The sequence below is a fragment of the Apodemus sylvaticus genome, chromosome 3 (genome assembly GCF_947179515.1).
Source record: "Apodemus sylvaticus chromosome 3, mApoSyl1.1, whole genome shotgun sequence".
Classification (NCBI taxonomy): Eukaryota; Metazoa; Chordata; class Mammalia; order Rodentia; family Muridae; genus Apodemus; species Apodemus sylvaticus.
This window is the reverse complement of record NC_067474.1, coordinates 96542461-96560395: the sequence shown is the minus strand read 5'-3', so window position 1 is coordinate 96560395 and position 17935 is coordinate 96542461. Positions and strand designations below refer to the sequence as shown.

Below are 17935 nucleotides of genomic sequence, written 5' to 3'. Positions count from 1 at the left end.
AGGACATACTTCAAGAAATTCAGGAGAAAATGGATCAAAAATTAGAAGCCCTTGCAAGGGAAACACAAAAGTCATTGAAAGAAATCAAGGAGAATACAAAAGCCAATGATGAGGAAACACAAAAATTGCTTAAAGAAATACAGGAGAACTTTGGTCAACAGGCTGAGGTCATGAAAGAGGAAACACAAAAATCTCTTAAAGAATTACAGGAAAGCACAAACAAGCAAGTGTAGGAGCTAAGCAAAACCATCCAGGATTTAAAAATTAGAAGTAGAAACAACTAAGAAAACTCAAAGGGAGACAACTTTGGAGATAGAAAACCTTGGGAAGAAATCAGGGGACATAGATGGAAATATCAACAACAGAATACAAGAGATAGAAGAAAGAATCTCAGATGCTGAAGATACCATAGAAACCATGGACTCAACGGTTAAAGAAAATGCAAAATGCAAAAAGCTTGTAACCCAAAACATCCAGGAAATCCAGGACACAATGAGAAGACCAAACCTAAGGATTATAGGCATAGATGAGAGTGAAGATTTACAACTTAAAGGGCCAACAAATATCTTCAATAAAATTATGGAAGAAAACTTCCCTAACCTAAAGAGAGAGATGCCCATGAATATACAAGAAGCCTACAGAACTCCAAACAGACTGGACCAGAAAAGAAATACCTCCCGTCACATAATAATCAAAACACCAAATGTACTAAACAAAGAAAGAATATTAAAGGCAGTAAGAGAAAAAGGCCAAGTAACATATAAATAAAGACCTATCAGAATCACAGCAGACTTCTCACCTGAGACTATGAAAGCTAGAAGATCCTGGGCAGATCTCATGCAGACTCTAAGAGAACACAAATGCCAGCCAAAACTACTATACCCAGCAAAACTCTCAATCACCATAGATGGAGAAACTAAGATATTCCATGACAAAACCATGTTTACCCAATATCTATCCACAAACCCAGCCCTACAAACGATAATAGAAAAAACAGCAATACAAGGAGGAAAACATCACCCTGGAAAAAGCAAGATAGTAACCTTCTTTCATCAAACCCAAAAGAAGTTAACCAATCAAATTTTAAAAATAACATTAAAAATGACAGGAAGTAATAATCACTATTCTTTAATATCTATTAACATCAATGGACTCAATGCCCCAATAAAAAGACATAGACTAACCGACTGTATAAGGAAACAGGACCCTACATTTTGCTGTATACAGGAAACATACCTCAGGGTCAAAGACAAACACTATCTTAGAGTAAAAGGCTAGAAGACAATTTTACAAGCAAATGGTCTCAGGAAACAAGCTGGAGTAGCTATTCTAATATCAGATAAAATTGACTTTCGACCCAAAGTCATCAAAAGAGACTCTGAGGGACACTTCTTGCTGGTCAAAGGAAAAATACAACAAGAAGAACTCTCAATCCTGAACATCTATGCTCCAAATGCAAGGGCACCCTCATTCATAAAAGAAACCTTACTAAAGCTCAAAGCACACATTGCATCTAACACAATAATTGTGGGTGACTTCAACACTGCACTTTCCTCAATGGACCAATCAGGAAAACAGAAACTGAACAGGGACACGGTTAAACTAATTGAAGCGTTGGACCAATTAGATTTAACAGATATATATAGAACATTCTAACCTAAAGCAAAAGGATAAACTTTTTTCTTAGCACCTCATGGTACCTTCTCCAAAATCGACCATATAATTGGTCACAAGACAGACCTCAACAAATATAAGAAGATCGAACTAATCTCATGCCTCCTATCAGATCACCATGGAGTAAAAGTGGTCTTCAATAGCAACAAAAACAGCAGAAAACCCACATACACATGGAAACTGAACAATATTCTACTCAATGATACCTTGGTCAAGGAAGAAATAAAGAAAGAAATTAAAGACTTATTAGAACTTAATGAAAATGAAGACACAACATACCCAAATCTATGGGACACAATGAAAGCAGTGCTAAGAAGAAAAGTCATAGCCCCAAGTACCTCCAAATAGAAAATGGAGAGAGCATACACTAACAGCTTAATGACATACCTGAAAGCCTTGGAACAAAAAGAAGCTATTTCACCCACGAGGAGTAGAAGGCAGGAAATCATCAAACTCAGGGCCAAAATCAATCAAGTAGAAACAAAGAGAACCATACAAAGAATCAACAAAACCAGGAGCTGGTTCTTTGAGAAAATCAACAAGATAGATAAACCCTTAGCCAGACTAACCAAAGGGCACAGAGACAGTATCCAGATTAACAAACTTAGAAATGAAAAGGGAGATATAACAATAGATACTGAGGAAATTCAAAAAATCATTAGATCCTACTACAAAAGCCTATACTCAACACAACTGGAGAATCTGGAGGAAATGGACAGTTTCCTAGAGAGATATCCGACACCAAAACTAAATCAGGATCAAATAGATCATCTAAACAGTCCCATAACACCCGAAGAAATAAAAAGGGTCATAGAAAGTCTCCCAACCAAAAAAAGCATGGGACCAGATGGCTTCAGTGCAGAATTCTATCAGACCTTCATAGAAGACCTAACACCAATACTCTTCAAACTATTCCACAAAATAGAAACAGAGGGAACTCTACCCAACTCATCCTATGAAGCCACAGCTATGCTGATACGAAAACCACACAAAGATCCAACAAAGAAAGAGAACTTCAGGCCAATTTCTCTTATGAATATTGATGCAAAAATACTTAATAAAATTCTTGCCAACCAAATCCAAGAACACATCAAAACGATCATCCACCATGATCAAGTAGGCTTCATTCCAAGGATGCAGGGATGGTTCAATATAAGGAAATCCATCAATGCTATCTACTACATAAACAAACTCAAAGAAAAAAAACCATATGATCATCTCATTACATGCAGAAAAGCATTTGACAAACTTCAGCATCCTTTCATGCTAAAAGTCTTGGAAAGAACAGGAATTCAAGGCCCATACCTAAACATTAAAGCAATATACAGCAAACCGGTAGCCAACATCAAACTAAATGGAGAGAAACTTGAAGCAATCTCACTAAAATCAGGGACTAGACAAGGCTGTCCTCTCTCTCCATATCTTTTCAATATAGTACTTGAAGTTCTAGCTAGAGCAATTAGACAACACAAGGAGGTTAAGGAGATAGAAATTGGAAAGGAAGAAGTCAAATTATCACTATTTGCAGATGACATGATAGTCTACTTAAGAGACCCGAAAACCTCCACCAGAGAACTCCTACAGCACAACTTCAGCAAAGTGGCTGGTTATAAAATCAACTCAAGCAAATCAGTTGCCTTCCTATACTCAAAGGATAAGCAGGCTGAGAAAGAAGTTAGGGAAATGACACCCTTCACAATAGCCACAAACAATATAAAGTATCTTGGTGTGACTCTAACCAAACAAGTGAAAGATCTATATGACAAGAACTTCAGGTCTCTGAGGAAGGAAATCTAAGAAGTCCTCAGAAAATGGAAAAATCTTAAATGCTCGTGGATTGGCAGGATTAATATAGTTAAAATGGCCATCTTGCCAAAAGCGATCTACAGATTCAATGCAATCCCCATCAAAATCCCAACTCAGTTCTTCACAGAGTTAGAAAAAGCAATTCTCAAATTCATCTGGAATAACAAAGAACCCAGGATAGCTAAAACTATTCTCAACAACAAAAGAAATTCTGGGGGAATCAGTATCCCTGACTTCAAGCAATACTACAGAGCAATAGTATTTAAAAGCGCATGGTATTGGCACAGTGACAGACAAGTGGACCAATGGAATAGAATTGAAGATCCAGAAATGAACCCAGACACCTACGGTCACTTGATCTTCGACAAAGGAGCCAAAAACATCCAGTGGAAAAAAGATAGCCTTTTCAACAAATGGTGCTGGTTCAATTGGAGGTCAGCATGCAGAAGAATGCGAATTGATCCATTCTTATCTCCCTGTACTAAACTTCACTCCAAATAGATCAAGGACCTCCATGTAAAACCAGACACACTGAAACTAATAGAAAAGAAACTGGGGAAGACCCTTGAGGACATGGTCACAGGGGAAAAGTTCCTGAACAGATCACCAATAGCTTATGCTCTAAGATCAAGAATTGACAAGTTGGACCTCATAAAATCACAAAGTTTCTGTAAGACAAAGGACACTGTTAAAAGGATAAAATGGCAACCATCAAATTGTGAAAGGATATTCACCAACCCTACATCTGATAGAGGGCTAATATCCAATATATACAAAGAACTCAAGAAATTAGACCCCAGGGAACCAAATAACCCTCTTAAAAATGGGGTACAGATTTAAACAAAGAATTTTCACCTGAAGAAATTCGGATGGCCAAGAGGCACCTTAAGAAGTGCTCAACATCATTAGTCATTAGGGAAATGCAAATCAAAACAACCCTGAGATTTTACCTCACACCAGTCAGAATGGCTAAGGTCAAAAACTCAGGAGACAGCAGGTGTTGGCGAGGATGTGGAGAAAGAGGAACACTCCTCCACTGCTGGTGGGGCTGTAAGATGGTACAACCACTTTGGAAATCAGTCTGGTGGTTCCTCAGAAAACTGGGCATGACACTTCCAGAGGACCCTGCTATACCTCTCCTGGGCATATACCCAAAGGATTCCCTGGCATGCAATAAAGACACATGCTCCATTATGTTCATAGCAGCCTTATTTATAATAGCCAGAACCTGGAAAGAACCCAGATGCCCCCAAAGGAGGAATGGATACAGAAAATGTGGTATATTTACACAATGGAATACTACTCAGCAATTAGAAACAATGAATTCACAAAATTTTTAGGCAAATGGTTTGATCTGGAAAATATCATCCTAAGTGAGGTAACCCAATCACAAAAGAATACACATGGAATGCAATCTCTGATAAGTGGATATTAATTAGCCCACAAGCCCTGATTACCCAAGGCACAAATCGCATAACAAATCGCATGAAGTATGGAGAGACTCCTGATCCTGGAAAGGATTGACCTAGCATTGGAGGGGAATATAAGGACAGAGAAAAAGAAGGGAGGTGATCGGAGAATGGATGGAGAGAAGAAGGTTTATGGGACATATGGGGAGGGGGGGTTCCAGGAAAGGGGAAGTCATTTGGAATGTAAACAAAGAATATAGAAAATAAAAATATTTTTAAAAAAAAAGAAAAAGAAAATGGCCATCTTATAAAAGGCAATGCAGTGCCCATAAAAATTCCAGTGAAATTCTTTGCAGAAATTGAAAATGCAATCTTAAACTTTATAAGTAAACACAAGAAAAACAGGATTTCCAAAAACAATCCTAAAAAAAATAAAAGAATTAGTGGAGTTACCACCATCTCTGACTGGAAGTTATCCAACAGAGCTACAGTGGTAAAAATTCCATGGTACTGGAATCAAAACAGAGACAGTGATCAATGGAGTGTACCTGAGGACCTGGGTATAAATAAGATCACCTATGTATCACATCACTAGCTATTAGAGGCATACTAACCCAGACTCAGAATTAGGAGTCTATATATCTATTATATTTAAAAACTGACATCTATGAGTACAGCTAGCAGGAAATATGAACTCAAATGTGGATGGGAAAACAGCAGCAGTGCTCACACACTACTGGTGAGAACCGAAAGCAGTCAGTCATTCTGGAAAATATTCAAACACCTACATATGGCCCAGAAACCATATTCCTGAGCTTTCACCACAGAAAACACCTTGGACCACACAACCTGAACATAAATGTTCATAGCAGCGGGTTTCTATGTGGCGGTCAGAAACTGGAGACAGCAAAATATCCTTTAATGAAAGAATGATAAGAAAGATGATCTGCTGATACATATAAAAATTTGGATGGATTTTAAAAGCATTAAACTGATTGAAAACAAGCCAATACAAAAGGTCATGTCCCTAGTACATACATGGTCATCTGATGATTGAGAAATATACATATAAACTATAACATTCATATATGTCAATGTTCTTGATTTGATGGTTGTCCTAAAGCTTCATGAAATAGAGCACTGAGGGGACGCAGAAGCCTCTAATACTACCTTGGCAATTTCCTGTGAATCCATTGTTATTTCAAGACTAAAAAGCAGTCTGCAATAATGTAATGTTTATGAAGATAATTGGTCTTCTAGCTTTAACTCTGTCACAGACCCTTCTGGCTTGGGTGTTAGAGTAAATGTAGAAAAGAGGTAATTTAAATGGGAAGATTCACAGCTTCAGAGTGAAAATTTTAGCCATAGTTCACTAAGGTATATAGACTTTGGGTCTGGTTAATTTCCCTTTATGGTTTTTGGTAACACTTTGTGTTAATTTCACTTTGTGGTTATTTGTAAGTTTTATAATAAAGTTTTCACTTAAAAAAATAACTTAGATGGTGTTTTCCTGGTAGTGCCATTTTTTCTGTGACAAAAATACACATTCAATAAACATTTGTAACAATTAATGAATCACTTTTCCAGCCAAATATATCATGTAACTTCTACCATTTCAGATATGGCTAGTTTATACATACATTTATATTTTTATATATATATATATATATGATTGTTTATATACCCATATGTATATGTGTATATATATACATATGTATATAAATATACATGCATATATTTTATAGATACCTAAAGCAATTTTTATGTATATACATTGTATATGCTGTGTGTGTGTGTGTGAGTGAGTGAATCCAAGTTCATTTTCCTCTTTTGGCATTTGAAATGGCTCCAAACTTGACATGTCTCATCAGTCCTGATTTTCCTGGCCCCTCTCTGAAGGATGTAGTGTAGAGCTCTTCAGGTGTGGGAAGGGCCTCCTGGGAAGCCATGTTCAGCAGAGTTGCAGAATACTTCTGCAGCAGACTTTTTTAGAATCATGTTTTTCTTTTTATCTTGTTTAGACTCTCAACTTTTTTTCTGGCTTCCACTCAGCCGTGGCATATACAACTTAAATGTGCCAAAAATAAAACCAACTCTCTTTCAAATATGTTATTTTCGATCAGAATTGAATCAAAGCCAATTTTTGAGGCTAAGTGCAGATGCTAGATTGATGGTGATTACTGCTTTTATTATGTTGGAGGTTAACATAATGGAGTACTAAAAGGATAATGACATATAGGGAAGATATCACATGTTGGCTTCCTACATGAGTACAGAGGAGGGACTGAAGAATAACTGAAGACTTGGAAAAAAGTGTTCCTATTAGAAACCACTGCATATGCAGACACATCTACCATTTGAAGTGATGCAACAGGAAGTTGATGACATCACCATACAAAGTATTTCTCTATAAACATCAACACTCCAAAATAAAATTTTTGAATCTCTCTTTATATATCTCTGTCTCTACCTCTCATATATCTCTAGCTGGCCTTGAACTCAATAAGTAACCAAAAATGACCTCAAACTGTTAACTCTCCTGTGTCCAACTCCTGGGTGCCAGGATTCCAGGCCTGTGCCACCATAGCTGGATTATATGGTACTAGAGATAGAGCTCAAAATTTTCTACTTGCTAGACAAGCAGTCTACCAACATCTACCCAAAAAACATCTGTTCTCATTTAAAATTATTGAAAGTATTAATGACAGCACAGAATGTCTGACACAAAAGCTTGCCGAAGGCGCGATGGTCACAGGAATCAGCTATGTTAGTTATGTAACAAGAGTGCACAGGGAGGGGAGGGAAGAATTGAGGGCAGATATGCTTAACATACATTGTGCAGTTGTATGAAATTATCCAAGAATAAAATTTTAAAGATTTATTATATGTATTATATGAGTATTTAGCTGTGTGTATGTATGTATATATGTATGTATGTATGTGCACCAGGTGTGTATGCCTGTGGGCATCAGAAGGAGACAGGTCCCCAAAAACTGGAGCTATAGGCAGCTGTGAGTCCCCATGAAGACTCTGGGAAATGAACCCAGGGTCCTCTTCAAGAACAGTAAATGCTTTTCACCACTGACCCATCTCCACAGACACTAGGAAGACTTTGACACAGTCCCACTTATTTATGTTTACATTTGGGGTTTTTAGAGTTTTTTTTTTATTAAATAAAATTCTTTATTTACAATTCAAATGTTGTGCCCTTTCCTGGTTCCCCCCACCCTAAAATCCCCTAACCCATCCCTGCACCACCTGCTCACTAATCCACCTATCCACCAACCCACCAATGCTTCCCTGTCCTGGCATTCCCCTGTACTGAAGCATCGAGCCTTCTCAGGTCCAAGGGCCTCTCCTCCCTTTGATGTCCAACAAGGCCATCCTCTGCTGCATATGCATCTGGAGCCATGAGTCCCTCTATGTATACTCTTTGGTTTGTGGTTTAGTCCCTGGTGGCTCTGGGGGTACTGGGTGGTTCATATTGTTGTTTCTCCTACGGCACTATAAACTTCTTCAGCTCCTTGGGTCCTTTCTCTAGCTCCTCCATTGGGGACTCTGTGCTCAGTTGAATGGTTGGCTGAGTGTCCCCCTCAGTATTTGTCATGTACTGGCACAGCCTCCCAGGTGACAGCTATATCAGGCTCCTCTCAGCAAGCCCTTGTTGGCATCCACAATAGTGTCTGGGTTTTGTAACTATATATAGGATGGATCCCTCTGGGGGCAGTCTCTGAGGGGTCTTTCCCTCAGTCTCTGTTCTACATTTCGTCATTGTATCTCCTCCTGTGGGTATTTTGTGCCCCCTTATAAGAAGGACCAGAGTATCCATACTTTGTTTTTCCTTCTTCTTGAGCTTCATTTGGTTTGTGAATTATATCTTAGATATTCCAGACTTCTGGGATAACATGCATTTACCAGTGTATGCATACTGTATATGTTCTTTTGTGACTGGGTTACCTCACTCAGGATGATATTTTCTAGTTCCATACATTTGCTTAAGAATTTCATCAATTCATTGTTTTTAATAGCTGAGTAGTATTCCATTGTATAAATGTACCACATTTTCTGTATCCATTCCTCTGCTGAAGGACATCTGGGTTCTTTCCAGCTTCTGATAAGGCTGCTATGAACATAGTGGAGCATGCGTCCTTATTGCATGCTGGGGAATCCTCTGGATATATGGCCAGGAGTAGTATAGCAGGGTCCTCCAGTAGTATAATGCCCAATAATCTGATGAACCATCATTGGAAAAAAGATAGCCTCTTCAACAATTGGTGCTGGTTCAACTGGTGGATAGCATGCAGAAGAATGCAAATCAATCCATTCTTATCTCCTTGTACTAAGCTCAACTCCAAGTGGATCAAGGATCCCCACATAAAATCAGACACACTGAAACTAATAGAAAAGAAACTGGGGAAGACCCTTGAGGACATGGGCACAGGGGGAAAGTTCCTGAACAGAACACCAATAGCTTATGCTCTAAGATCAAGAATTGACAAATGGGACCTCATAAAATTACAAAGCTTCTATAAGGCAAAGGACACTGTCAAAAGGACAAAACAGCAACCAACAAATTGGGAAAAGATCTTTACCAACCCTACATCTGACAGAGGACTAATATCCAAGATGTACAAAGAATTCAAGAAGGTAGACTTCAGAGAGCCAAATAACCCTATTTAAAAAATGGGGTTCAGAGCTAAACAAAGAATTTTCAACTGAGGAATATCGAATGGCTTAGAAGAACCTAAAGAAATGTTCAACACCCTTAGTCATCAGGGAAATGCAAATCAAAACAACCCTGAGATTCCACTTCACACCAGTCAGAATGGCTAAGATCAAAAACTCAGGTAACAGCAGGTGCTGGTGAGGATGTGGAGAAAGGGAACACTCCTCCACTGCTGGTGGGGTTGCAAGCTGGTACAACCACTCTGGAAATCAGTCTGGCGGTTCTACACTTGTTGCCTATGCTCTTGCAACATTCTCAAACCATCTAGTGTCAAGGAGGTTTTCTACTTTTTTCTGAAACTTTTCTTCTAGGGTTTTAAAGTTTAATGTAGGTGCCCATTTGGAGTTGATTTTTCCTATGGCACAAGACCAAGGTCCATTCTAGTCTCTATTCTTGTGCATGCATTTGTGGGTGCATAAGTGTGTAGAGGTGGCAGGGGTTCACTTGCTTCTGCCTCTGCAATGCTGGGATGACAGGGATGTGTCCTTAAGCCCAGCTTTGTGACACGGAGCAGATCCAGAGCCTCTCGCAAGCACTTTATCAACTAAGCGCTCAGCTCCAATTTTATTCTTGTGCAAATATGTATTCAAAATAATGATTTAAGCTCTGATTCTGGCAACTCCATGCTTAATAAGTGAAGAGAGAAAGGTTTCCCACTGTGGGAAGATCGAGGGTCATGTTTAGTTTTTCTCTTCAATTCAAATATATATATTTGAATATACATATATTTGAATATGTATATACTATATGTATATATGTATATATATATATATATATATATATATATATATATATATATATATATATATATGAGATAACATGTTCAAGAGCTATACCCTGTTCCCAAAAACTTAAGGTATCTGTGGAATTGCTGGAAAGATGGCTTCCATGTGGAGCCTTAGACTGAGGGATTTACTGCACCTCCCTCCTCCCTTAAGTTGCATATTCATTGCTGTATTTCCTCTAACTGCTGTCACTTAAATTGTCATGGAGAACAGGGCAAATCAGGGTCAGTTTATATAAGCGCCATCAATCTGAAGAACTTCATCAGTCTTTATTTCAAGGCATTATGCAAAGAAAACTGACATTAAGAGAGCCTTAACTGACAGCAAATGAAATCAATCAGCAAATCACTAAGCCATAATAAACTCACTCAATTTGCAGATAACCCTTCCTGTTCCAGGTCTTCACCTAGGCAGTCCATCAAACGGGAAGATAAAAGGAAGAGTGGTTTGGTTGTCGCACTTGAGAGTTCAGGCGCTCACGGCCTTCAGTCTCTTAATAATGGGCCACAAAAGGTGTGAGCTGGTAAGGTTACACTTGTACTTAAAATTGGCTTCAAAAATGAGGGGGAAAAAAAGAGAAAGGCTCAAGTTTAGGGTTTAGTTTTGGGCTTTTTACATTAATGGCAAGAACAGCATCCTTCCTTGGTTTCTCTGTCAGGACTGCCCACAATTCAAAAGTGCAGCGTAAAAAATAAAATAAAATCTGTGCTTTTTATTTTGTCCTTTTTCTTTCTGGCTAAGTGCATATCAAATATTTCACACACCGAAAAATATCGCCACTGTTCCACAGAACTGTAATGCAAAATCCAAACAAAAAAATGTAAGCCACACACACAGCAGTAACAAAGGAGGGTTAAAAGAATATGTAAAGAGTGATATGGTCGCGAAATCTCATAATAACAAAGACAGAGGTGTATGCTGGGCATCCCCAGCTTCATCGTGGCAACAACGACTTTAGACTACACTAGAGTGAACACTGCAGTTGCTGAGTAGTTTACCCTTTTAAAGGTGCATGTGGACATGTTCTCTATCGGAAACTACCAAAAGTAAATCACTAAACTATTCCTCCATGTGTTCAGGTCACTGCTCCGGACCCAGACCTCTACCAGCTCAATCCAGCATAGGTTCTGGTCACACGGCACTTCCTGATGTAGGAAGCGGCTTCACGTGCACACCATCCATCCCATCCATCTTCCCACAGGCCTGCGAGGCAAAGCAAGACAGGCTCCATCACCTCTGCAGAGCGGAGCGGAAGCTCAGTGACGCTCATGGACTTGCCGAGGCGGTTACGTCACAGAGCCAGGACTCCGATCCAGGTATTCTGACTCGCCACATGATCTAATACCTCGATGCCCTGCTCCCTAGAAAATAAGAATATTCTGTCCTTTCCAAATGCCATGCTGTTAAGAAACTACCTACCCTCCTAATCAACATGATGTCATTGCATGTTCAGTGATAAACAGTTCGGTTGTCGCACTTGAGAGTTCAGGCGCTCACGGCCTTCAGTCTCTTAATAATGGGCCACAAAAGGTGTGAGCTGGTAAGGTTACACTTGTACTTAAAATTGGCTTCAGAAATGAGGGGAAAAAAGTGAAAGGCTCAAGTTTAGGGTTTAGTTTTGGGCTTTTTTGAGCAGTGTTTAACAGACAGGATCTGGTTCAGATCATTAAGATTCATTGGGGTGTAATTTTTGTCAGGATCATATACAGCTTTCCTAATTGCTTTAAAAACTCAGTATTTAATGTTAGCAAATACTAACATTTTCTAGCAAATTATATTATTTGGGACAAATATCACTATATACGCAGGCAAATAATATTGTTATAAGATTACAATGTATGTTATAAAACTAATGAACCAGAGCGATAAAATGTTTAATCCAAAATAATTTTATTTTAAAAAGTAGTGCTTGTTATATTTAACACGATTTTCACTCAACATGGCTCGTTTTCCTGTTTAAAAAGGTAATAGCTCTCTGAAAATTCATGTATGCAGATGGGGTGACATGAAGAGAAAAGTATCGAGATGGCTCAGTCTTATAAATGAAATTGTCTAACATCTCTTAATTTCTAAGAATGCCAAAAATGCAGAAGTTTCTTGCAGAGCAATTAGCAGGCTGCGGCACTAACAGCATCGAGAGAACCTGTGGGAAGACTCCCACGGATAAGTGCAGCTAGTTTATTCTCAGGCAGGTTAGGTCCGGATACCATTTATTTTACCATTCTTCCAATAAAAAATTAAAAGGTTTCCTTCAGAATGTTCATTATCAATATTAATTTTAAGAAAAAAATTTCAAAGGGATGTAAAAATAATGCTACCCTGAAAGTCATGAGCAAAAACCCGTGAGTAAGGCCTGCTATGCCACTACGGTTTAGGAGCAACTAGAGGAGTCCTGCAGTCACAGGGAAGGCTATATTGTTTGAAAATCTTTATAAATAAGAGGCTTCAAATGAAGACTCCCTAATGAAGTACTCATAAACACATGTTTATGAAATGTACTACATTTCCAGAAGTAGTTACTACACACTAAGTCTTAAAACAGTTTCATTAGACAGATTGAAAGAGTCTCAGTTTTTAGAAAGCGTAAGCCTCAACGTAAGCCGCAAGACCCAAGTCATTCAGGAGCACGCATGCCGGTGACAAACGCCAAGTCCTAGTGACCCTGGCCAGCATCTGAAATTACGCCATCCATGTGTGCCGTTAGCTTCTTGGACTCTGAGCTCTGAGCGCTGAGGCTGCAGCCATCAGCGAGGCTAACTCCCCGGCTCTTGAAGCTTCCGTGTTTGTGGAGATCTGACAAACCTTCCATGATTACAGTAACTGTTACTACCCAGCAGTGACAGTGAATGAGCCCACTTAGTCAGTTATCATACTAACGTGGAGTTGAGAACATCTACTCTTCTTTCTAGAGATGAAGAGACCAAAATAGAAAAGTCATGAACCGTGTTTAACTAGCCCTCTTCTGGATTTCTATTCCTCTAGGACCCTACTTTTATTCTTTCTCTCTTTTTGTCATCTTAACGTACAAACACAAACAGGCAGGTGAATCGTGCTTTGCAGAGGGAAAGGGCACACATGACTGAGCGCAGAATGGCCGGGTGATGCTACACATTAGATACCTGGTCTATTAACATCTTCCTTCCCCTCAATGGACTTCAGTTCAGCCCCTTGTACAACAGAACCCACTGCTCGTGGCAGCATGCTAAGACAGAGGGTAGTAGCGATTAGACAGACGCAGAGAGCTAGCCACTCACAGAACCTCAAGAGATTCAGCGGGGCTGTGCTGCACACAGCACACACTTCATCACACATCAGCTACTGTTGGCGTTTAATGACTGCTTCTCATCACTGAATGGTAATGGATACAAATATTTATTGGTCATTTGTCAATATTTGCTAGATATTACCAGCATTACAGATCAAAGTTGCTATACTTGAAAACATTTGAAATGTAAATAAAGCAAATACCGAAAAAAAATTAAAAATTTAAAAAAAGAGACATACTTGGGAGTGTAAGATGATAGATGAGGTATTGCCTTCATACGGTGTGAGCAGAATGTTCTCACCACGGGTCCTCTGCATTCACGGCGGCCATTTCAGTTAAAGCTTTGGTCTGTAGAGTTTAATTTTTCTCAGCATTACAGTAAAGGTTTGAAAGGCTATTAATTGGAATATGAAAAAACGATCTTAAACTTGCCATAGGCTCTACTAAGGCCATGACCCCTTGGAAAATCACCTGACATACAAAGTAAACAGGAAGTTAAGGCAGACTGTACTTGCCAAAGTACTTAAAGCTCTGGAAGAAACCATGAAGAAAAGATCCTAAGTAACCATTCCTCGAAATAAAACATATAAACACCTTATAGCAGTGAAAGGAGTGCCTGTTGTTCCCTCACCCTCGCGGGGCTTCGGCGGGATGGGATGACGTCACCAGGCCCTGCCTGCTTCCTTCACATACTCTGTGAGCTGCCTCATTGATTCCTGCTACAGGCCTGGAAAACCGCTATGTCCCACTTTGTAAAATAGAAACTGGGCACAGAGCTAGCACTTCTATACTGGTACATCAAAAACATACCTGTATTCTCATTTTTTTCCCTAGCATTATTCACAAAAGTGAAGATACAGAATCAACCTAGGGTTCCACAGCAAATAAATGGATAAACCATATAGTATATTTACATGGTAGGATATTATTAGTCAATAAAATGCAATATCCTGTCAATAATAACACTCATAAATAGAAAGGGTTAATGTCCTGGCAACACAGATGAACTTGGAGGACATTATGTCCGGTGAAGTAAGTCAGCCACAGTCAACCAAAGCCACGTTTTCATTCATGTGTGGCCGGCCGTTAAATGAGATGCTTTCAGTGGAGAGGGAATGCTGATGTTTGCCAGACCTGCGAAGGTAAGAGGAGTGGGTGCCGGAGTTCTGCAGCGCAGCGCAGTGAGGTCGTTTCTAGTAGTTGGCTATGTACATCCAAATCACTAGAAGAAAGGATTCTGATGTCCCCAACACAAGCAGTAGTGTCTGAGGTGACAACTTGCTCTTAATTGCCCTTATTTGATCATTACTTACTGCTACACGTGGCATATATGCATGAAAATACTATACTCCACAAGTATACACAATTACTATGTGACAATCACAAATTTTTTAAATATAGAATTCCTAAAAATACGCAACTATAGTGAGCACACACATTATGTGGTACAAAGTATATTTTTCATATTATTTGGTGATTGAATGGAAAAACATATCTGTGAATTGGTTTATGACATAGCATAAACTACGGCCCACGAAGATGTATAATGAATGTCTTCTAAATGGAATAAAAACGTAAGTTTCCAAAGTTTTACTCTTATCGGTTAACACAGGCTGCTTAACTCCTCAGTGTCAGACTGACCACTTGGGCTTTGCAGTCAGCTACTTTGGAACTTAAATTTGTTCTGTCATCTACAAGATTTTGATCTGAGGAGAATTACCTGCTGTGGTTGTTGTTTTCCAATTTTAAAATGGAGATACTGCCACTTGTTTGACGGTCCCATTAGAGAGCTGTGTGAGTTGACAGGGTCTGGTACTTGGAAAGTTTGCTGAAATGGAAACTGCCAGTGGCAGTGGCAGTGGTGACGGCAGCAGTGGTAGCACCAATTTTATTGTTTCCTAATTTTCTAACTACCTTTTTATTATTAAACTGCAATACACCTATGGATATCATCAGAAAACTCACCTGAGCACTTAGGACTATGACAGCACATACACATAGGCTGAGTCAAACAATAAGTCCCTGGCATTTCTCTCTTGCTAGTCCTTATATTACAACCACAGAGAATTTGTGTTTTTATCCCCCAAAGTATTATTATTATTATTATTATTATTATTTATAAGTTTTCTTCTAAATCAATAAAATCTAGTTTGGGGAAATTCTTTATTTGTGAATTTTGACAAGAGGCAACCTTTGGAAAAGCAAATCAGGATAGCCAAATAAAGGATTATTTTACACCTACTCAAAAAATCTCAAATCATATTGTATTCATATATGTAATAAATTTGTAAATACTAATAATCAAATTTAAAACACACATTTAATCTTGTTGTAAATAATGGTAAAGCCTATAAGGAAAGTAAAAATGTTTGATGCCTAGTTATATAAATATATTTTAGATTTAACAAAGACGCTATACATTTTTTTTTTTTGCAGAACATAACACAGGCTCTAATAACAGGATAAACAAGGATGTAGATATGTAAAAGTTAAGACAGATCATGTGAACTAACGCTTATTTTATACAAAATTAAAATTCTACATTGCCATAAACTGAAGAAAAAAGATTATTTTAAGCTTTTAAATATTAAAAGCAAATTTTTTTTTAAAAAAATCCTTTGGAATATATTGGACAATCTAGAGAACTGTTAAATAAGGACAATCTTTTATAAAATCAGGCTTCCTATAATTTCCATAATGCTGATGATTTCTTTAAAATAGAGACTTTGGGCACTGAGGGGAAGATAAAGTATTTGCAGAATTTTGTATTTTCCAACTTATAATGTAATATGAACTTTAAGGAAATATGATCACAAAATGCAGTCCTGCTTGAACAGGATAGCTACAACATTTGAAAATGAATCCTTCTGAAAATGACTTCCTGAATTACTCTTAAAGTTATTCAAGTTTCACGAACTGGTGTTTTGGGGTTTAAGATGCGTGGCCCTGCCCGCATGGAGGGCAAGGGCTGATTCAAAGCACAGTGGGGCTCTTTTTCTAAAATTAAAATTTGTAATTTTTTTTTGGAATTAACATGAAAATTTTCAGATATCTCTCTTGAAATTCTTTATGTAAAGTAACTTATTTTAAAACAACAAAAGCGACAAATAGATATTGGCTTGAACAGATAACAGCCTAGTGTCTTACCAGCTTCCACGGAGAGGAGAGTGGATCTTCCAATATTGTACTTTGACATAGACACATACTTTTCTTTGTAAAACGCTTTTCTGCAATATTTTAATAGGCTAGTTCTGGCTTTAAAGAAACACGTTTTTATGCTACGTGATAGAAAACATTTATTTGCATCTCATCTAAATTATTCACAATACTCCAAGGCTTTCATTCTCTTCCAGTTAGTACAATTTATTTTTCTACACATTTCAGCAGCAAACAATGTTATTTAGGCTCTAACCTGGCATGCTACAACCTCTGGCCCACCCTTGAGCCCCTCCATTGCAAAGGTCTCCAGGTGCAGTTTGGGAAGCTGCAGGGTGAAGTCAGTCCTAGTTGCTGCAGTCCGTGACAGTGAGATCTGATCTCTGACCTAAAGGGGAAAAAAAAACAGCATCAATGGTAATTCCCCTTCAGACACATTAACTGGGATGAACTGGGTCCCCTTGAGCCCACTGAGTGGACTTGCATTGATCGCTAGACCTGAAATCCATGAATAAATTTAGGACTAATTGATTTTTCGTTGCAAATAAATCTCTAATTCAGAGTGCTGGGGGAGAATGTTAAGAAGAAAAAGCATCCTCCTGCTTGAAATGAAGAGGGGAGAAGAGGCACAGAAGCCTTCTGATCAAGATGCTTTGAATTATTCCTTCACAGCTCCACTCGGAAAATGGGGGTGGGGGGTACAAAATCAAAAGCCAGCTGCAATCCCCTATTATCACTCTCTTAAAAGCGTGTTTAACGGACATTAGATCGTGCATGTTGCACATGATAGTTACCAGGGACTGGATTTTGAAAAGAAACTTCACTAGCACATACTCTGGAATAAGAACAAACACACTCAACACAAAAGGACACTTCAAAATGCACAAGTACAGGGTTTGGTTGGCCTGTTCAGTCTTCCAAAACTGTAGGGCTTAATTAAACTTAAGTCTTAGCAATAAATGCATGGAAACCAGCTTGGTCACAAAACCTCTAAATAAGATAACGGAAATAAAATCAGTAGCATTTGTACTGGAGTCTAAGTATTCAGAAAGGTAAGGACACAGCACAGCCAGATGGAGTTCTGATTCCGAGCGCCTGTGGGCAGTTGATATCA

At 38.5% G+C, this 17935-nt stretch overlaps 1 protein-coding gene across 1 annotated transcript in view; it reads right to left on the bottom strand.

The window, feature by feature from the left end:
• The window catches only part of Ccdc171 (coiled-coil domain containing 171), a 338028-nt gene that overhangs the window by 70261 nt on the left and 249832 nt on the right, over positions 1-17935 (bottom strand). The window contains exon 24 of the mRNA XM_052176698.1: positions 17078-17209. Within this exon, the coding sequence (XP_052032658.1) occupies positions 17078-17209 (132 nt within the window). The remainder of the gene's footprint in view (positions 1-17077; positions 17210-17935) is intronic.